This window comes from Lacerta agilis, chromosome 2 (assembly GCF_009819535.1).
Source record: "Lacerta agilis isolate rLacAgi1 chromosome 2, rLacAgi1.pri, whole genome shotgun sequence".
In the NCBI taxonomy this organism is placed as follows: Eukaryota; Metazoa; Chordata; class Lepidosauria; order Squamata; family Lacertidae; genus Lacerta; species Lacerta agilis.
In genome coordinates this window covers 6683062-6705455 of record NC_046313.1, presented here as the reverse complement: position 1 = coordinate 6705455, position 22394 = coordinate 6683062, and the positions used below count along the sequence as shown (strand labels likewise).

The window sequence follows — 22394 nt, the reverse complement described above, 5'->3', positions numbered from 1 at the left end:
AAGCCCAGAGATCGTATCCAGACTGAATGGCTGAAGGGCACCAGCATTGTCCCATTGCTGGAAACTTTTCCAAGATTAGGGTGGTGTTTTCGGTTCAGTTCCTCCCCGCCTCCTTTTCTTTCTTTTTTTCCAGACTATCAAGAGACTTGATGGAACCTGAACCAAGGGCCAATTCCATTTCGCACAGCAATCAGAAAAATCTGGTGTTTGCACAATTCATTCTGTCTCCAGGCATTCCTGTCCCTGCACACCACCAATAACGTGAGTCATTCTCACCCGAGGCTCATTGAAGAAGGATATGTTTGATTGCTGTTTGTATTATTTAGCATAAATCTGCTTCAGCTGCATGGGCAAGCCTGTACTGTAATCCTGGAAGTGTACAAGTTTGGGAGAGCATGACTCCTTGGGTGATCCTGGCACACTCCCACCCCTCTGAGCCATTCCTTAGTCCTTGTGGAAGATGTCAACGCAAAAGTTGAAAACATTATTTAAAGTCGGATTCATTTTTGACCCATGCATGCATTCACGGTACATTTGAATCTGCTTTTTTAAAAAAACAACAAAACTACAGTACATTTTGGCACATCCTATTTGTTCCTCCCCACTACCCTGAAAGAGAGAGAGAATACATTGATATTTGATAAGTTGTTTTTATTGTTTCTAGGTGTTATTCCTGTTTCTGATTTTCATGGCATCAGAATAGGTTTAGACGAATCCCTTTGCAATTTTGAGACATTGCCATAGCTGAAAACTTCATGCACATACATTCATTTGCATTCACGAGGACCCAGACATGTACAGTGTTTGTTACAGTGCAAGTTCCCTAACATTAGGCAGTTTTTCAAATACACGCATCTGACCTTTTAACCAACATTCTGCGTATTTATTCTTTTTATATAACAGTTTAGCTCAAATTGGAACTTCTGGGCGAGTTTGTGTGAGTTGGGGTGGTGGTGGGTCAGATTCAGGGCTGCTCTTTTAGAACAATTCATTCTTGGTGATTGGTGAGACTTACACCAATGCTGGCAAGAAATTGGGGGGGGGGGAGTTCAGTGGTACCTTGGTTTGCAACCATTTTGGATTACAAACAATGTCAAACCCGGAAGTGCATGTCCTTTGTTTTGGATTACAAACCCCTCCCCCTTTTAAGGCCCCATTGGCGAAAGCACGCCTTGGGTTACAACCTGTTTTGGTTTACAACCGGGCCTCCGGAACAGATTATGGTTGTAAACCAAGGTACCACTGTACGTGTTCGTTTTCTTGTCTTGCTCAGGTTGTTGGGGATTCTTCAGCTTTTAGCTCTTGATGCTCTTTTGACTGGTGGAAGTTTTAGATATAATTTTCACACCAGAGCTGCTTCCTCCCCCGGTGCCTTTCCCACTCCCAGAGCTGAAGTTGCCCCCTCCTGAGGTTAACCCGCTGCTGCTGCCTCCGCCTCCTCCACCACCAAAGCCAAATCCACTTCCAATGCCACCTCCTCCTCCAAAGCCAAGACCACCAAATCCGCCGCCTCCTCCTCCTCCAAAACCAAGACCACCAAATCCGCCGCCTCCGCCTCCAAGACCAAGTCCGCCAAATCCGCCGCCTCCGCCTCCAAGACCAAGTCCGCCAAATCCTCCTCCTAGGCCGCCACCTCCTCCACCGCCGCCGCCGCCTGCACTGGAGCTGACAACAGCTGTGGGGGGAAAGGGGGGGAGTTTATTAGGTACCCATGGGGTTGACAAACTGGACAATTCCATCTCCCCGCCCCAGTTATTCATGTTTCTAATATTAAGTTCAAGCTCCACAGCAGTTTGCATACACAGTCGTACCTCGGAAGTGGAACGGAATCCGTTCCGGAAGTCCGTTCGACTTCCAAAACGTTCAGAAACCAAGTCGTGGCTTCTGATTGGCTGCAGGAGCTTCAGAAGCCACGGCGGACATTCGGGTTCCAAAGAAGGTTTGCAAACCGGAACAATCACTTCCGGGTTTGCGGCGTTTGGGAGCCAAAACATTCAACTCGCAAGGCGTTCAACTTCCGAGGTACGGCTATTTTTAAAAGTTCTGGAAATTCACCATTGCTTTAGAGCCCATTATACACATTTTTGCAAACAGTTTCCATATGCATTTTGGTATATAATTCTTCCTCATTGCATTTAAAGGCAAGTTTTCCCCTAACATACGTGAATTTTGAAGGAGAGCCGTGTTTCGAGCTTGCACATTGTTTCAGGAAATTATATAGGTCCACATCAAATTGAGACCAGGTATTATACCAGGTATAATAATCAACTCATAGTTTAGGTGGGGGGAGAGACAATTGCCAAAATTTACTGGTTTTCTTTTGCTATTTTAGCCCCACTGGTCTTCACCACTGATGGATGCAACTATGAATCAGTGAATCATGTAAAAAAATAAGGTAAAGGACCCCTGGATGGTTAAGTCCAGTCAAAGGTGACTATGGGGTTGAGGTGCTCATCTCACTTTCAAGCCGAGGCAGCCGGCGTTTGTCCACAGACTGGTCATGTGGCCAGCATGACTAAACCACTTCTGCTGCAACAGGACACCATGACGGAAGCCAGAGTGCATGGAAATGGAGTATGTATGAATAGACAGCAGGAGCTGAGTGCATGATCCGTTGGTGGGTAGGAGTGAATGGGGAACTCCCAGAGCAACTCTACTCATCACTCTCATGAGCTACCCAACTGGGATTTTGATCTGGACATCTCACCATAGGTGGGAGGTCAGAAGAGGGGAAAGATATTCCATCCTATTTGAAAGCAAGAAGAGAGCTGGTTTGCTGGTGATAAAAGGAGAGGGCACGGCTGAGGAAGAAGCCACTTGGAGGAGACTGGTAGAAGAAGGAGGAGGTAGATTGGGCTGAAGAAGCAGGCTTTCCTCCTGTGTTATGGGACTTGGGGGGGGGTGCAGTCCTGTGATCCTCAGCAGAGTGGATGTCCACTGGACAAACCAACTTGCTGCTTTCATGCCACCCCTCCTGGTCCAAGGCAGTCTATGGGAACTTGCCACTAAGAGCCTTGCTTGCTTACAACACTGTGCAGCTGCCTTCCCATGGTGACTGTGGGAATCTCCCTGGGAAAAAGGGACCAGCCTTTTCCTTGGAACAGCCCCAGCTGTGTGCTATTGTTCCCAGCTGGTAGCGCTGGAAGAAGCTGCCACCTGGAATGCAATACTAAGGAAGGAATCCGATCAGGTGCCTAACTGGGATGGCAGCCCTTCAAGATCTTCTCCAGGGTTTCCAAAACATCTGGCAGCTGGGGCATAGCCTCTCCCCAGATTAAAACTGCAAGCTCCTTCCACTCTCACGCACCAAGAGATGCGTCTCCAGCCTTGCAACTCTGGGACAGCCTGTTTAATCTTGTCTCCTGGCATCTCTCTCTCCTGTCCGTTTGCCCAGTCATTTGGGCCCCAGGGATGGGATGCTGCCTTCTGAATTATAGGGATGCTGCTGGGACTCCCCCACACCTATGCCTGTTATCTGTAGTGCAGGAATTCCCTGTGCGTCATTACTCCATTGTAATGATGCCACTGTCCAGATCAGGGCCGTCTTAAAGGGATCGGGCGCCCTGGTGCGACGATCCCTCGGCACCCCCGGTGGGCGGCCTCTCCGCCCACGTCCCTCCCGCGCTGCCCGCCCCTTGGGAGGGGGGGTGGCCGAGCGGGGGATGAGGGGCGTGGTGCTGCAAGCCAGCCGCCCTCCGGAGCCCCAGCTGGAGCGCTGGGAAGGGCGTGCAAAGCCCCGCTCCAGCACCATGCCCCTCATCCCCCGAGGGGCGGCCAGCGCGGGAGGGAGGTGGGCGAGCGGGGGATGAGGGGCGTGGTGCTGGAGCGGGGCTTTGCACGCCCTTCCCAGCGCTCCAGCTGGGGCTCCGGAGGGCAGCCGGCATGTAGCTTGCCCGCCGGGCGGGAGCAGGTTGGGGAGGGGGCGCCCGGTATGCCGGCGGGCTCGCGGGGGCGCCCCTGGGGGGCCTGGCGCCCTGGTGCACTGCGCCACCCAGCCCCTATGATGAGACGGCCCTGGTCCAGATATTGGCAGAGGGAGAGAGAGAAAGAACAGAGATCAATGCTGCTGCGTGGAAAGAGTCATGGAAATGCCTAACATGGCAGCTTAGTTCATCAAGACACACCAGCTACAGCCAGAGATCTGAAATGTTCAGTTTCTCCCAGCTTCTAATTTTTCCAGTGTTAAGCTCAGTCCACATTAGTTTGGGTGGAATTCAAACTGGTGTTAAGTGGGCTGTGCATGTGTTGAATTAGGTCTACTTGCAAAGCAGGACTGTCCCATCTCCTCCCCCTCTGTACCCCACGTGCCCCCTAGAACTGTTCCGGGGATTTAGGGGGTACAGGGTCATGGGTGGGTGGGTGAAAGGGGCAAAGTACCATTGCATGAGCAGGCCTCATTCCATGCACGCAACAACTTAGCTAAATCTGGCCTTTGTTGTTGTCATTCTGCATGGAAATATGTATGCATTTTGTGCATGCTTATTCTAATATAAGCATTTTTATTTGCAAATATTCTCATTTGGAAGCAATTTTCCCAATTATTATATTGTAATATTTGCTAATATTTGCAATTTCATGCACATTTCCCTGCAATAATGGACTTTTTATATCCAGCTTTTGGCTGGATATATAACTGCTTTGAAAAATTGGGAGGTGCAAATTTGGAAGTATAGTTGTGTTTCAGTAGGCATATCAGTTTTAATGGATGCACCGGTTCAAGAAGCGTAAATTGCTGAATGAATTTCTTCAGCATTCCTAACACTTGCCCTTCTTGTGGTGCACAGTGAATTCCATGCACCATTTGGGAATAAATGAACTAATCATCATCACATTATTAATAACTTATTCTGGGCCAGAAGCCCGGCAAATAAAATAAAATGCTCGTGATACTTACAGATGCTTACAGGATTGACTCCTTCTCCAGTTAGCCTGTTGAAGAAGAAATAGCCAGATGAAAATGGCTCATCTATTACAATGAATATGGTCTGTTGTATATATAAGGGGCAATGTTATCTGTTAAACAGAGTTTCCAACAGCTACAGCAATATATTTCCCTATTTGGCTTCCTGTGTGATATATACAGTATCAACAACAAAAAATCTACTGAAGATGTACTTAAGATCTGCAAGAAATTGGAAAAAAAATAATTGATGCACAATGGAAGCAAAAAAAAAAAAAAATTCCTTCCAGTAGCACCTTAGAGACCAACTAAGTTTGTTCTTGGTATGAGCTTTCGTGTGCATGCACACTTCTTCAGATACACACAGCAAAGATATTGATGCTTAAGATCTGAGCTGTGAACTTAGATCAATACCTCAAAGACTCTCAGAGTCCATGCCACCACAAGGAGTACTTCTTTCCTACTGCAACAAACACCCCATCACAATTCACAAGATTAGCAAAATGATTTGTGTACCAAAACATTTTATTTTGTGTTTGAATAAGAAAATCAAATGTTGTATTACTTATTCTTGAAATTTATAATAATAATTGGATTATTTATAGCCCACCCATCTGGCTGGGTTTCCCCAGCCACTCTGGGCAGCTTACAACATATCTAAAAACACAATAAAAACATAAATCCTTAAAAAAAACTTCCCTAAACATATGTCTTCCCTCAGATGTCTTCTGAAAGTCAGATAGTTGTTTGTTTCCTTGACATCTGATGGGAGGGTGTTCCACAAGGAAGGCACCACTACTGAGAAGGCCCTCTGCCTGGGTGCATGTGACCTCACTTCTCACAGTAAGAGAACCACCAGAAGGACCTTGGAGCTGGACCTCAGTGTCTGGGCTGAGCAATGGGGGTAGAGACTTCAGGTATACTGGGCTGATGCTGTTTAGGGCTTTAAAGGTCAGCACCAACACTTTGAATTGTGCTTGGAAATGTACTGGGAGCCAGACAAAGCAAACTTAACAGGCATCCGTTGACAGAGTTGTGCCATTGCAGATATTGCTTCATCTCCACATAGAGTCCCCTGCAAAAAGAAACTGAAGCAGCTCAAAATTATGATCCCTTTCTCCAGCTCACCTGTTCTCCTCCCCTTCCAGCAGCTTCCTGTAGGTGGCAATTTCAATATCCAGTGCCAGTTTGACATTCATGAGCTCCTGGTATTCCCGCAGCAGGCGGGTCATTTCTTCCTTAGCTTTCTGTAGAGCATCTTCCAAGTCAATGAGTTTGGCTCTGGCATCTTTGAGAGCTAATTCACCTCGCTCCTCAGAATCCGCAATAGCTGTCTGCAGATTTGCACACTGTAAGAAGGGAGGTGTTGATAAATTCCTTGTCCTCTTTGGTCATTAGTATTTGTACATTCATTATTATTGCTGTTATTGCTATCATGATTATTACTGTAAATATTGCTGCTGCTATCATCATGCATTCATTTATTTCTTAGTCTTTGAATGAACGAGGCTGCAATTCTATTTAGTAAGGAGTGAAGTTGCTTTTGAGTCAATGTGCACAGGGCTGCTCATTTTGGGATATCAATTTCATTTCCATCCATCCCAGATTCTATTGTCAGTTCAAAAATGGCAGTTTTCATTTTGATGAATTCCCACACTTTACAAAGTTCCAGCCAAAAAGAAGGACTTCCTCTCCCTGCCACCCCACAAAGTAGTGGCAAGGCTATCCAATGCAGATGGCTTCTGTCATGTGACCATTAACCAATAGTTGCCTTTTAAAGCATTGTTATATTATGACCCGGAGGGATGCGGGTGGTGCTGTGGGTTAAACCACAGAGCCTAGGGTTTGCTGATCAGAAGGTCGGTGGTTCGAATCCCTGCGATGGGGTGAGCTCCTGTTGCTCGGTCCCTGCTCCTGTCCACCTAGCAGTTCAAAAGCACGTCAAGTGCAAGTAGATAAATAGGTACTGCTCCAACGGGAAGGTAAACGGCATTTCCGTGCGCTACTCTGGTTCCCCAGAAGCGGCTTTGTCATGCTGGCCACATGACCCGGAAGCTGTACGCCGGCTCCCTCGGCCATTAACGCAAGATGAGCGCCGCAACCACAGAGTCGGACACGACTGGACCTAATGGTCAGGGGTCCCTTTACCTTTACCTATATTATGACCCAGAAGTTGTCTGCAGACAAACGCCGGCTCCCTTGGCCAGTAAAGTGAGATGAGCGCTGGCGCAACCCCAGAGTCGTCTGCGACTGGACTTAATGGTCAAGGGTCCCTTTACCTTTATATTGCCTACTGAAAAAGAACATTGCATGAATTGCCGGTTTTCTTACCTGGTTCCTGGCGTTTTCAATTTCTGACCGTATCCTTTGAATCATCCGGTTGAGCTCTGAAATTTCTCCTTTAGTATTGCGCAGATCATCACCATGCTTCCCTGCACTAGCTTGGAGCTCCTCAAACTATAATAGCAGGAAAGGGAAAGGAAGGCAGAGATGGGTTGAAGGAAAGACACAATTACGCAGCCCTGGTCAGCAATGAATGCCCCCGATCTGAGAAAGCCCATTTTCAAAGATTCTGCTCATCCACACTCCTCCTTTCTGGCATTGGCTGTTGGGAGGTCCAAATGGCATCACCAAGAGGACTGGATTGAAGAAGCTAAGAAGAGCTCTGCTGGATCTAGCTAGCATCCTGTTTTCCCAGTGTGGCCAACTGGATACTTATGGAGGAAACCTACAGACAAATCCATCAAATTTCACTGTTTTTCCTCACTGACTGGTATTAAAAAGCAATGATGCCTCTCATCCTTCAGGCAGCTAACTGGTTAATGACCAGTTAATTTAGGGACTGCCAGTTGCTGGCACCTAACACTCAATTCAGTCACATCTCAACTGAAAGGACATGCCACATGGATGAACTTTGCAAATTTGATATCTGAATTGGCCTCCCATGTTCCGAATGTGTTTTGGCTCAAGATATTAGACAACTTAGAAAGTTAGAGTAGCCCATGTGGACTTTTTCTATTTCTCATCAGGAAGCAGGATTCAAACTGTTGTGCAAGTGGATTTCTGGGACTATCCTGCCCACAGTCCAATACGGAGATTAGATTTATAACAGAAATCTTGGGGCTAGATTGTGACATCTTGTAGACCAAACCAGATGTGACATGTTAAATGAACTTTTGCATTTCATAGACACATTCTTTAAAATGGAAATAGAAACACAGTGGCAGAGGAGGGAATGATAATTACTGGGATCGAAGCAGTTGGGGAGCTGGCTTTTAATTATTTCCTTCCCTGCTTAACTATGACTGCCCCCCCAATTGCTTCATATTTACTCCATTTCAACCTCCCCACCAAGCTTAAAAAATCTTAAGCATCTCCAGACCCATGTTTTATCACAAGTGTCCCTTGGACTTACCAGGGCCCAAGGGCCACTTTCCATGCTAGATCTGCTCACCTTAGTTTGGTACCATGCCTCTGCTTCAGCTCGGCTCCTGTTGGCAATGTCTTCATATTGTGCTTTCACCTCAGAAACAATGCCATTCAGGTCCAAGTCTCGATTGTTATCCATTGAGAGGATGACGGCAGTATCAGACATGGAGGCCTGCAACTGAGCTAGCTCCTGAAAAACACAGAAGACTAAATTTGCTTAGAAGACATTTCATATTTGGGGGGGTTATTGGGGTGGGAAAGGATCAGATTGTTAGGTGAGACACATTTGTAAAATGTTCAGCTTTATAGGGAACAGGGTCACATGGGGGAGACCTTGACATTCATAACAAACAACAACAACAACAACAACTGAAGATTACAAATCTTCAGTGGCAGATGAATTTTGGAGCTCTAATGTGAAACGTCAAATCTTTCTTCTGTACATCGTTAATAGCACCTGAAATTAGGACCATTGTTTGTGAGAAATCACATTAGGACAATGTAAACCCAAATATTTAGGGGGGGGGAAAGAAAAATGAAAAAGAAAGGGTGGCACAGTGGTACTTCGACTTACGAATTTAATCCGTTCCGAATGCACATTCATAGGTCGAAAAATTCGTAAGTCGAAAAAAGTGATTTCCCCATAGGAATGCATTGGAAACGAAAAATTCGTAAGTCAAGTAAACCGCATCTAAAATTCGTAAGTCGAGTAAACCCCATCTAAAACCGCCAACTGATGTCGAAAAATTCGTATGTCGAGTAATTCGTAAATCAAGGTACCACTGTATTTAGAAATGTCATGCTTCTTCACATTGCTGTCTTAACATTTATCAGCCTGATTTTTAGGTCTATGCTTTGAAGGTAAGAGGAAGACTGAATACCGATTCATAGAGGGCTCTCAGGAAGTTGAGCTCATCGGTCAGAGAATCCACCTTGGCCTCCAGCTCCACCTTGTTCATGTAGGCAGCATCCACATCCTAAAAAGACAGTAGGGAACCAATTTTTTGTGGTTTTATATTCTGATTTTGTTCCGTGAAGTGCCCTGAAACCTTCAGATATAGGGCAGTATATAAATTCAATACATATATAAACTTTGCTTAGATTTCATTGGAGAGAAAACAGTGAATGGGCACAATAATAATAAAAAAGATCCAAATGTCCACTCTTAAGGAAATTCATTATGAAGTTATAAAGGCAATGTTCTTTAGAAGCATTTGCTATTACTTTTCTCTCCCTTTTTATCTCAAAAAGTCATCTTTGTCAGCACAGAAACAATTACTTCCTAGCTCAGCAACTAGTCTTCCTGGAAGATGATATGTGGGATAGTGGACGGTGCCTTAGTCCAGAAAATGGCCTAAGAGCAAATTAAGGGTTTCAGAGAATTGTATTAGAAACAGGAATGGGAGCAGAAGTAGACACAATTTGCATATTCACCTGAGGTCAGGAACCCAAACCACACAAACAGATGTAAGTAGCATCCACTATCTTTGCTTCTTTTTTTTCTTTTTTTTAAAAATCCACAAATGTTATATTAACAGTTACATTATCTTCTGCATTTTTAAAAATGTTTCCCTTCCATTGAAATGTATGGAAGTCAATTATGTAATTAATTACATATTTAATTGCAACTAGCATGAGTTTGGCCGAACTGCGGGAGGCAGTGGAGGATAGGGGTGCCTGGCGTGCTCTGGTCTATGGGGTCACGAAGAGTCGGACACGACTGAACGACTGAACAACAACAAAAATTGCATTAGTCTTGGCCATAGTGGATAGCAAGATGAATAATGTAGGTCAGGCACATCCAACAGGTAGATCATGATCTACCAGTAGATGACTGGACGTCTGTGGTAGATCACTGGCTCCCCCTAATGAAGCCCAACAAGTTAGGCTCCCCTAAAAAAAAGCTCAAAACTTTTGCCCTGTACCCCCCCCCCAAATGGGGATTTCCTCCTCCCTAAAAAAAGCTCAGCAACTTTGACCTGAACCCCAAAGAAACGGGCCTTTCTCCTTCCTCAAAAAAGCTCAGCAACTTTGATCTGAACCCTCAAAAAGGGGGTAGATCACTGGCAGTCTTTAACTCTGTGTCACAGTCTCTTGGAAGTTGGCCACCCCTGATGTAGGTTATAGCAGAAATTGAACTGCAGTGGAATACAAGCAGGGCTGATTGTGTTGAACACAGGAGAGGATGGAAATCACTGCCTCCTTAAACTCCTAGAACAAATTCACCTCCTCCTGATGCCAGTTTCTCACTCTTTTGCCCCTAAGTTCGTAAGTGGGAGGCTAGTGGAAGATTTAGCTCCAGATGATGAGAATATAGAACTAGTGAGATGCTTGCTACAGATGGTCCTGGAGAATAATGACATGTGGGGTGGGAGACCTACCACCTTCCTTAAATAGTGCCCCCCACATATTCGCTTTTAAAGCTGGCACAGAATGCATGTCTTATACGCACATTTCCCTCCAGCTTAGTACAAAATGCACCAAGGGAAGTCACACCAAGCCAACAAGTCCCCCCCCCCCTTTTTTTTTGCTGAATGAAACATAATTTGGTCAGATATAATATCAGGTCCCTCTTAATTAACCCAGCTGCTCATCAACCTTCAGATCACGAAGCCTCACCTTCTTGAGCATGACAAACTCATTTTCGGCAGATGTGCGCCGGTTGATTTCCTCTTCGTATCTATCAGTACAAGAAGCAAAAAGTTTCAGTTTGTAGCTGTTACATCTCTTCAACGTGCCTTTAGGCATTTCAAAATGAACCACAATGATGATGTTGTACATCACCTCTGAAAACTCCTTGTATAAACTTTTATACAGGGTGAGCCGAGTCATATCCCAGTAGATATGATGTTAGGATAGGAGCCCTGGTTGCAGAGCCTTTGACTCTGCTCATCCTGTATATCTGCAGAAAAATACCCGCAAAGTCAGGGTGTCGTTAAGAGTGTGCCTGCAGATCATGGACCCCCAGATTTTTTTTTGCATGTGCCCTGAGTGTTTCCGGTTGGGTACATGAATTCAGGGGGAAATGAATGGGTTGTGTTTGTGATTTGATTTACTCACAAAGCTATTGCTTTGTGGGAATAACTTAAGATGGTTTTATATAGTGATGTTCTTGGAATAATGGATGGGGATAATTGAAAGGGGTCCGATTTGGTATGGAGTAGGATCTTTGGGAAATCAACTGAAGTACAAATTAATCTAAGAATTTATCTGGGATCATTTGGATGGAAAATTAGTTGGCTCAGCTTCTGTGACATTTAAATTCAGCAGTCGCACCCACAAATCAAAGTAGCATATGAAAATATTATGCAAACATATGTCTGTGAGCCTTTGGCCTGAATTTCCTCCAAATTTCAAAAAAAAAAAAATATTCTCAAGATATTCAATTACCATTGAAGCTGCCATTAGTCAACTGATTAGTACCCCATATAGCCCTTTGCTTTATGAATGGAGGCAATCTCCACAGGTGATCATTAGATATCAGCAGTTAGCAAACAAAACGAAACAAAAGCTGAGAAATTTTATCTTTGGCGATTTGCTTCTCAAATTCTTTGGATGTATCACTCAAGCTGTATCCTCATTCCCCCAGCCCCCCACCCTGAGGCATCATTTGGTTTCAATTGCAAGGACCACCAGCTTTCACAGGAACCTGTCTGTCAAAAGTCCTTCTCGGGGAGCCTTAATTATGAAAGGTGAGGTGCATGGCAACTTGGAAAAGGGACTTTCCTGTGTTGGCACCCCAACTCAAAAATGCTTCTACTTTATTTGCTGAGAATAATAATAATAATAATAATAATAATAATAATAATAATAATAATTTATTATTTGTACCCCGCCCATCTGGCTGGATTTTCCCAGCCACTCTGGGTGGCTTCCATCAAATACATTAAAATATCACACATTAAAAGCTTCCCTAAACAGGGCTGCCTTCAGATGTCCTCTAAATGTCTGGTAGTTGCTTATCTCTTTCACCTCTGATGGGAGGGCGTTCCACCAGCCGGGTGCCACTACCGAGAAGGCCCTCTGCCTGGTTCCCTGTAGTTTTGCTTCTCGCAGTGAGGGATCTGCCAGAAGGCCCTCGGCGCTGGATCTCAGTGTCCAGGCTGAACGATGGGGGTGGAGACGCTCCTTCAGGTATACAGGACCGAGGCCATTTAGGGCTTTAAAGGTCAGCACCAAGACTTTGAATTGTGCTCAGAAACGTACTGGGAGCCAATGCAGATTTCTCAGGACCGGTGTTATGTGGTCCTGGCAGCCACTCCCAGTCACCAGTCTAGCTGCCGCATTCTGGATTAATTGCAGTTTCCGGGTCACCTTCAAAGGTAGCCCCACGTGGAGCGCATTGCAGTAGTCCAAGCGGGAGATATGCAGCAGGCTATGGCTTTTCCTTTTTCTTTTTCAGGCTTCTAATGTTTCCTTGAGTTGTGCTGTTTTATGTGCCTTTATTACCACTTTAATTAATGGGTGTGCTTTTGGAATTGCTATTTTAATAGTTTTGTTTTTAAACTCTGGAAGCCACTTCAATTAAAATAATCATAATAACCAAACCAATAAACCATTGAGTGTCAGTTTTGCCTATCTGGAGTTAAGAAAGCATGTAACGCTGAAACCAAAGGCTCTAACTTCCATCTGTTAACCTTAACAGTCAAGGAAGATGCTGTGGGACACGGCTGGAGAGGTTGTGGCACTCCTTTCACCCACTGCGACAGTGTCCATTAGTTTTCAGGCTTGGAGCTGAACGACAGCCTAGGCAATTGAACTTGGGCTCTAGAGCTACTCCTCTTTCTCTTGATTTCTCTGCTCCAGGACAAATGGCTGTTTAATGTTGGGGTGGGGTTGGGGCGTTGCTTGAGGAATTGTACATGCCAATGAAAAATAAAGTCATACAAGAAATGATGCTCATGTTGGTAAAGGAGGACCACCGACTCCTCATCCCAGCTTTAGGTTCTATCAGCTGGTCCTATCACTGCGACATTTTTCTAAACTGCTTCTTGGCATACAAATATTCCATGCCACTTCCCACAAGCTTGAAGTTCCGCCCTAGAGACGCTCAAAACTCAGTGGTATGACTAAATCCGTAAAGTTTTTAAAGGGGAAAAAGTAGAGGGAAGGACAAGGAATACAAGAGTTAAAAGGCTGGGAAAGGCAGCTGTACAAGAAAGGCATAAAGGTAAAGGTAAAGGGATCCCTGACCATTAGGTCCAGTCGTGTCCGACTCTGGGGTTGCGGCGCTCATCTCGCGTTACTGGCCGAGGGAGCCGGCGTACAGCTTCCGGGTCATGTGGCCAGCATGACTAAGCCGCTTCTCGCGAACCAGAGCAGCGCACGGAAACACCGTTTACCTTCCCGCCGGAGCGGTACCTATTTATCTACTTGCACTTTGACGTGCTTTCGAACTAGGTGCTAGGTGGGCAGGAGCTGGGACCGAGCCACGGGAGCTCATGCATAGCACAAAACCAGTAGCCCGTACCTAGCAGCCTGCACACTGCAGAGGTGCATAGAAGCAGAGATGCGCTTGCAAAGCAAATTCCCACCCCCCATGGATGACTCAAGCAGATGAGGCAATCCACAAGCTCCAGACGAAAGCAATTAAAACCCCATGTCTCATTAGCCAATCTGATCTGGAGGCAAACTCTCACATTAATTCCACCTTTGACTGACAGGTCTCATTGTATCATCGTGGTGTGGTGTGGGATAGTAGCCCTCATTGTGTCATCTGGGTTTTGGGAGTTTCCCCTGTGCAAACTGGTTTCGTGCCAATTGAACCCTTTACGAGTTGCTTTATCTTTGCACTAGCTATGAGAACCAGGACTGGCCCTACCATTAAGCAGTGAGGCCATCTGCCTCAGGAAGGGATGGGAGAGAAATCCAGTTTTATTTGCATCCTGATGTTGTTGTTGTTGTTGTTCAGTCGTTCAGTCGTGTCCGACTCTTCGTGACCCCATGGACCAGAGCACGCCAGGCACGCCTATCCTTCACTGCCTCCCGCAGTTTGGCCAAACTCATGTTAGTAGCTTCGAGAACACTGTCCAACCATCTCATCCTCTGTCGTCCCCTTCTCCTTGTGCCCTCCATCTTTCCCAACATCAGGGTCTTTTCTAGGGAGTCTTCTCTTCTCATGAGGTGGCCAAAGTACTGGAGCCTCAACTTCAGGATCTGTCCTTCTAGTGAGCACTCAGGGCTGATTTCTTTGAGAATGGATAGGTTTGATCTTCTTGCAGTCCATGGGACTCTCAAGAGTCTCCTCCAGCACCATAATTCAAAAGCATCAATTCTTCGGCGATCAGCCTTCTTGATGGTCCAGCTCTCACTTCCGTACATTACTACTGGGAAAACCATAGCTTTAACTATACGGACCTTTGTCGGCAAGGTGATGTCTTTGCTTTTTAAGATGTTGTCTAGGTTTGTCATTGCTTTTCTCCCAAGAAGCAGGCGTCTTCTAATTTCGTGACTGCTGTCACCATCTGCAGTGATCATGGAACCCAAGAAAGTGAAATCTCTCACTGCCTCCATTTCTTCCCCTTCTATTTGCCAGGAGGTGATGGGACCAGTGGCCATGATCTTAGTTTTTTTGATGTTGAGCTTCAGACCATATTTAGCGCTCTCCTCTTTCACCCTCATTAAAAGGTTCTTTAATTCCTCCTCACTTTCTGCCATCAGGGTAGTATCATCAGCATATCTGAGGTTGTTGATATTTTTTCCGGCAATCTTAATTCCGGTTTGGGATTCATCCAGTCCAGCCTTTCGCATGATGAATTCTGCATATAAGTTAAATAAGCAGGGAGACAATATACAGCCTTGTCGTACTCCTTTCCCAATTTTGAACCAATCAGTTGTTCCATATCCAGTTCTAACTGTAGCTTCTTGTCCCACATAGAGATTTCTCAGGAGACAAATGAGGTGATCCGGCACTCAGGAGACAAATGAGGTGATCCGGCATCCTGATGAGAAACCAACTAATTCACACTTGTCAAACCAATATGCAAACCAAAATTGCCCTTGAAAGTTCTTTGAAATTTGATGCAATTCTCCAGCCAGTGTGTTAAAATATGCATATGTTAAGCCAAAGTGTGCAACAGAATGCATACAGCAGTGAAAGTAACATGCAAGATAATAGATTGTACAGTCACAGGATGCATCATATTAGGGCAAATTGCTTGCAGAAATCTGTTTATTAGTAAAACTGCATCCAAAATAAGTGTATTAGGCGAAATTAAAATTAAATTCTGTTTTTTTAAAAAATCAAATTGCTATGGAAATGTGGAGAACTGAATTTAATATTTTAAAAGACCAAAATTGACAGATCGCTGTGGGTTAAACCACAGAGCCTAGGGCTTGTCGATCAGAAGGTCGGCGGTTCAAATCCCCATGACGGAGTGAGCTCCCGTTGCTCGGTCCCTGCTCCTGCCAACCTAACAGTTCGAAAGCACCCCAAAAAGTGCAAGTTAGATAAATAGGTACCGCTCTGGCAGGAAGGTAAATGGCATTTCCATGCGCTGCTCTGGTTCGCCAAAAGCGGCTTAGTCATGCTGGCCACATGACCCGGAAGCTGTATGCCGAATCCCTTGGCCAGTAAAGCGAGATGAGCACCGTAACCCCAGAGTCAGACACGACTGGACCTAATGGTCAGGGGTCTCTTTACCTTTACCTAACCTCTGCTGACATATTTTCACACCCACACACCCCGTTTTTCTAGAGCATTAAACCCTTCCGATCAGACCATTTTGGTCCACAGGGTAGCTCCAACTGTTAAAGAGTAATAATCATAGTAACATCAAGATGGTAATCAAAGTGGCCTGCCTAGCCCAACCAAGACTTGGTGGTACATTGCCAGTTGGCACCCTCATCCCGGCCATTGTTTTAGCATGCACCAACTTGGCACTCAACCTCAATGCCTTAACACCCAGTAGGAACCAGCATAGCTTCTTCATGGCAGAGGCAAATTCCAGAAGACGCTTAACCCAGCTGTGAGGGACAGTTGACGTGTCATCAGTCCCATCATTCATGGCCAATTGCTGGGGATGATGAGGTTGTAGTTCAACAACATCAGGAGGGCCAAAGACTCCTCACACTGGGCCTAACCCTTCATTTCCTCTACTTGGCCTGCCCCTCTCCCTTCACCACTGTTGCCGATGCCTATCTTACATGCAAATCCCCTTCCTTAAGCTCTCGGGGACAAATAAAAGAAAAACAAAGAATACGAGTATCTCTAACCCAAGAAAAGAATCGTCAAGCAAAATAGTCCCCAAAGCCCAACTACTGGCTCACTTCAATTGTCAGGACTAGCAGATGTTGAGGTAAAGGTAAAGGACCCCTGACAGTTAAGTCCAATGGCGAACAACTCTGGGGTTGTGGCGCTCATCTCGCTTTACTGGCCGAGGGAGTCAACGTTTGCCTGCAGACAGTTTTTCTGGGTCATGTGGCCAGCATTACTAAGCCGCTTCTGGTGAAACCAGAGCAGCGCACGGAAATGCTGTTTACCTTCCTGCCAGAGTGGTACCTATTTATCTACTTGCACTTTGATGTGCTTTCGAACTGCTAGGTTGGCAGGTGCTGGGACCAAACCATGGGAGCTCACCCCGTCATGGGGATTTGAACCACCAACCTTCCAATCAGAAAGCCCAAGCCTCAGTGGCTTACACCACAGCGCCACCCGCTTGCCTATAGCAGATGTTACAACCCCCCTAAATTGTATCTTTTCTCCCTCTCACTGAGGCCTAGTCAGTGTACTTAATCCACCTCATACAGTAGGTTTACCCGGCCTTGCTCCTGCAGGAGGGGCAACAAAACAAAGTCCCAATGATACAGAGAAGACCAGCTACCAGAGAGTAATGCTCCTGTCCTTATTCCACATTGTGTAACCTGCCTTGGAGTATCTCTGGTGATTAGGTGGAGCTGCTGCACAGATATGTGTGATTATGGCAGTCCAAGAGAAGCATCTCTAAGTGAAGGTGGTCTGGCTGCCGGCTAATTCAGCTTCTATGCGTTTATACGTGTATGTCCCACAAGCAGCTTTTCAATATTTATGTCTTCCCAGTCAGTGGCATAGGAAGGGGGGGCAAAGGGAGCGGGGCGCCCCATGTTCCACCCTGGAGGGGGTGATACTCTGGGTGCCCCCCCCAGTACGACACCCAAGCCAGCCCCGTGGACACCCGGTAAAAAGCCACGCTCGGCGGCAGGGCTCGGAAACCTTCTAGGTGTGTGCTTTGCTATTTTCAGCTCGGGTGGAGGCGAGGGGTGGGCTTCTCTTGGGCCGCTGACGCCCCTCCCTGGCTCGCCACCGCTCCATAGCACGCATGCGCAGCATCGCTACAATGCATCGAACATAATGACATATGCATCGTACATAGCGACGTTGCGCATGCGCGCTACAGAGTGACTCCGCCCCCGGGTTTGCCGCCCGAGGTGACGAAGCGGCTTCCTCCGCCCCTGTTCCCAGTTACTTAAAAGAAAAGAAAAGGCCAAGTTGGCTTTTTCAGCCAGTAGCTTAAAGAGGGCTGAGCCAAGCCTTGAGGCAAAATGTCCAGATTTTGATTCACCATATCCTGGTTTGACTCACTTTGGGGGGGGAAATTGCCACTCTGCAGTCTGAACTATTGTTGTGGCATTTGCAAGGTTGGCCCAACATGCCAAGAATCTCCGAAAAGGCCAATTTCTCTTGATTTCAACCACATCAAAAATGATTGACTGGATGACTCAGTCTTGAGTCAGTAGCCAGTTTCCACTACTCCCTGGTATTACTAGTAATTGCTTCTATAAAATATTTTATCAGCAAACGCTAATATTAGTCAGGTTGCCTTTGACATTTATTTATTTGCCATGTTGTTGCAGTTATGGAAGGGGTAAGAGAGTGGCTTATTTTCATATATTGGAGATATTCAAGAAAGGTCCTAGTTATATAACTTGTCTGAGACAACACAACTCTACATTTGGACCAAGAGCAAAGTGTTGATCTATCACGACTGCAAAGTTATTTTTCAGAAATGCCAGTATGAATCCAATATACACGACAGGAACAATTTTATACTGCTAATATACTCTTTGAACACCTAGGGAAATGTGATTAATACAAAACAAAATCGAAAATTCTTTCTAGTAGCACCTTAGAGACCAACTGAGTTTGTTCCTGGTATGAGCTTTCGTGTGCATGCACACTTCTTCAGATACACTGAAACAGAAGTCACCAGATCCTTAAATATAGTGAGGGAGTGGGGAATGTCTCCCAGGACATTCTATAAAAGATCTCAAAGTAGCTGTCTTAATACAAAGAAATTTCAGAAATAGACTGGAAAGAGAAGTGGCTGAATTACAACTAATCACCAAACTTAAAACCACGGAGAAACCTGGTCTGAACAAAGACATTGGATTTTTATCTCATTATACATAACAAAGCTATCTTTAGCCATCTCACCACTTGCCTTTCCCTGCAAGACTAATTACAGCCGTTAAGAGTCGTCAACAGGTTTTCCACACCTATCAGCTGATCACCCATTCCCACCCCCCTTCTGAGTAATACCTCTCCCCACTCCCTCACTATATTTAAGGATCTGGTGACTTCTGTTTCAGTGTATCTGAAGAAGTGTGCATGCACATGAAAGCTCATACCAGGAACAAACTCAGTTGGTCTCTAAGGTGCTACTAGAAAGAATTTTCGATTTTGTTTTGACTATGGCAGACCAACACGGCTACCCACCTGTAACTGATTAATACAAAGTCATCAATGTATATGACACAGTGCAATATAAACAAAGCATTTCCATTTCATTTCATTCTGCACTCCCAAGTCTGCTGGAATAGCAGATAAATATCTGGTCCCCCAATCAGATATTTACTTACTTGTTCTTGAAGTCTTCAACAAGATCCTGCATGCTCTTCAGCTCCCCATCCAGCCGCCCCCTCTCATTCATTAGGCTGCCCAGCTGTTTCCTTAGGTTATTAATGTAAGCCTCAAAGAATGGATCAAGGTTGCTCCTGTTGGCACCAGATTTCAAGCCTTGATCCTGCAAGAGGGTCCACTTGGTCTCCAGAACCTTGTTCTGTTGCTCCAGAAAACGGACCTGAAACAAAGGAACACATGAAGCTCTTTCTGCTGAATCAGAATCCCAGTTCAACTTGCCCATTATTAAGAAGAGTCCCTCTGGATCAGGCCTAAAGCCCATCTAGTCCAGCATCTTGTTCTCACACTGGCCAACCAGATGCCTCTGGGAAGTCCAAAATCAGGACCTGAATGCAACAACTGAATTCACAGCAACTGGTATTCAGAAGCATGCCATCTCCAACAGAGCATTGTTTTCATGGCTAGTAGCCATTGATCTTTCTCAACATTGCTACTGTATAGGAGATCCTCTTAACTGGAATGCCAGAGGTTGACCTACTGCAGGTTGACTACCACTGAGCTACAGCCCCTTCAGAGTTGAAACAGCTTGTGTGGGTTTCTTCTTCCAGGCAACCCTCGTGGAAAAATGTACATAGCTTGATTTACAACAACATGTGGCTTTCACATTGTTATGGCGACCCCATCCCAGGTTAGCCTCACTATTTTATATGGTTCTTACTGTGCGGTTTTACAGGGGCGCGGGTGGCGCTGTGGGTTAAACCACAGAGCCGAGGGCTTGCTGATCAGAAGGTCGGCAGTTCAAATCCCCACGATGGGGTGAGCTCCCGTTGCTCGGTCCCACCTCCTGCCCACCTAGCAGTTCGAAAGCACAGCAAAGTGCAAGTAGATAAATAGGTATCATTCCGGCGGGAAGGTAAACGGTGTTTCTGTGCGCTGCTCTGGTTCACCAGAAGTGGCTTAGTCATGCTGGCCACATGACCTGGAAGCTGGACGCCGGCTCCCTTGGCCAGTAAAGCGAAATGAGCGCCGCAACCCCAGAGTCAGACACGACTGGACCTAATGGTCAGGGGTCCCTTTAACTTTACCTTTACTATGAGGTTTTATGTATTTTGCTGTAAACCACTTTGATATTTTTAAATGAAATAGCAGTATATACACATTTTTTATAAATAAAAGCAGTAAACTGAGCCATGCTATTGCCTCATTGCATCTTCAGACTGAAACTCATCAGACCCTGAAGAAAATCTTGCAAAAAAAGTTGTGGTCTGGAGAGAGGCATGTTGGAGCAGACTTCACAAGGAACAGAACACAGGAAGCCGTCTCTTAACCTGATCAGGGGTATTTGTAAATTTAGCCTAATATTGGTTACTCTGACTGGCAGTAACTCTCCAGGGACTCAGGGAGATCGTTACCAGCACCTGAAATCCTTTTAGGTGCAGATGCCAGAAACTAAAACTGAGACCTTCATTAGGCAGAACCATGCTAAGCTAAGTAGTAAAGGGGGTAGAAATTGTGCAATTACCGGTATTCAGTTAAATGGTAACTTCTGCTCCATGAAAAATAGTCTAAATCCTAGTTTTTCTTTCCCAGATAAAAGGAACAGAGCCAAAAAATGAATTTTGAGTGAACAGAAAGCTCAACCAAATCATCCCCCAGTTTAAATTTGTTCACGAAAATGTTGAATTTATATTCTCCCACTTGAGTCCGTCCTCCACAATATTTCGAGTTATGGTTGATGGGTTTTAGATTAGAATGAAGAAACAAGACTTTCAACTATTCAGTTAGACTACTTCTTGGGGGTGGGGGGAGGAGATATCCTAACCCTTGAACTTAGAAAGTGAAATTCAAATTCACATTCTGATGTTTCGACAAACACCCTGAACGGGTTTTTGTGTGTATCTCTAGTAATATTGTTATAACACACACACACACACACACACACACACACACACACACACCTGAATTCATAAGCCAGCCAGCCAGCCACCCAAACTCAACTTGTCTCTATGCTTACATGACAAGACATAAGCATTCGTCTTGAGTCTACCTCCTTATCCTCACATAAAGCATAAACATGGTTTTCCTCTCTTCCTGTACTATCCTACAACAGCTGAATGAAGTCTCACCTTGTCAATGAAAGAAGCAAACTTGTTGTTCAGAGTCTTGATCTGCTCCTTCTCCTCTTTCCGCACCTCTTGGATGGAAGGATCAATTTCCAAATTGAGCGGTGCCAGGAGACTTTGGTTAATGGTTACTTCTTGGATGGTGCCACCACCTCCAGGTCCACCGCCACCAAAACCCAAGGAACTTTTGGATCCACCAAGTCCGCCACCAAAACCAAAGCCACCACCACCACCACCCAAACCAAAACCACCACCTCCAGCTCCCCCACCAAAGCCATACCCACCACCAGATCCACCACCCAAACCAAATCCACTGCCGGACCCTCCACCAAAACCCAATCCGCCGCCGCCACCGAATCCACTGCGGAGGTTGCTTGCTCTACTGCTGGAAATTCTCCTAGAGCCACCAAAATTATAAAGACTCCTGCTGCCTAAGCCACTGCCACCGCCACCGCCACCAACACTGATCCTTCCAAAACTGCTGCCGCCGCCACCGCCACCACCGATGCCGACTCCGCCAGCTCTGGCAAGAGAAAGTGAGCTGAAACCAGATCTATTGCTACTTGGGATAATGGCAGAGGTGGTAGTGAAAGCCCTGCTGCCACCGCCGCCGCCTCCTCCAGCCCTGATACTATAGGACTGCCGGTTCATCTTTGCGGATTGCCTCTGGGAGAGGTTGCTACAGAGGAGGAAGCCTAAAGAGTGGTGCTCTGGTGGGAGAGCCCTTGAACATGGCTTCTTTTATCCTCCGGGGGCCCTGGGTTTGGCCGCTTTGGAAGTCAGGAGATCAATTTAGCGCATTCATGATTTTGACACACCTGGAACGCAGGTGTCCAATTGGACTTGTTAAATGCTAATTGAAGAGAACACACACACACCCCTATGTAGTGATATGTGCTTGCGTCGCCTGAGGCCTTATGATCAAATTACCAACTATTCAGAAACCAACCATGTGTTAAGGGTTAATCTAGCCAGAAGCTGTCAAATATTTAAAGGAAGTTCTGCTTGCTTGCTTGCCTTCTTTTTGAGGAAAATGCTGCACAGCACCATAATTTTTACTGCAACTGAAACATTGAGTTTGAAAGGGAATCGATCAGCTTTGGCT

At 45.7% G+C, this 22394-nt stretch overlaps 1 protein-coding gene across 1 annotated transcript; it reads right to left on the bottom strand.

Moving 5' to 3' along the window:
- Positions 1-1237: 1237 nt before the first annotated feature.
- LOC117040583 (keratin, type II cytoskeletal 5-like) lies at positions 1238-21940 on the bottom strand. Its single transcript, XM_033138431.1, has 10 exons — positions 21293-21940; positions 19166-19386; positions 10949-11009; positions 9211-9306; positions 8355-8519; positions 7232-7357; positions 6029-6249; positions 4895-4929; positions 1643-1675; positions 1238-1591 (listed from the first exon to the last, which is right to left on the bottom strand). The coding sequence occupies exons 1-10, from the start codon at positions 21938-21940 to the stop codon at positions 1296-1298; spliced, it is 1902 nt and encodes a 633-aa protein (XP_032994322.1). The 3' UTR covers positions 1238-1295.
- Between the last annotated feature and the right edge of the window lie 454 nt (positions 21941-22394).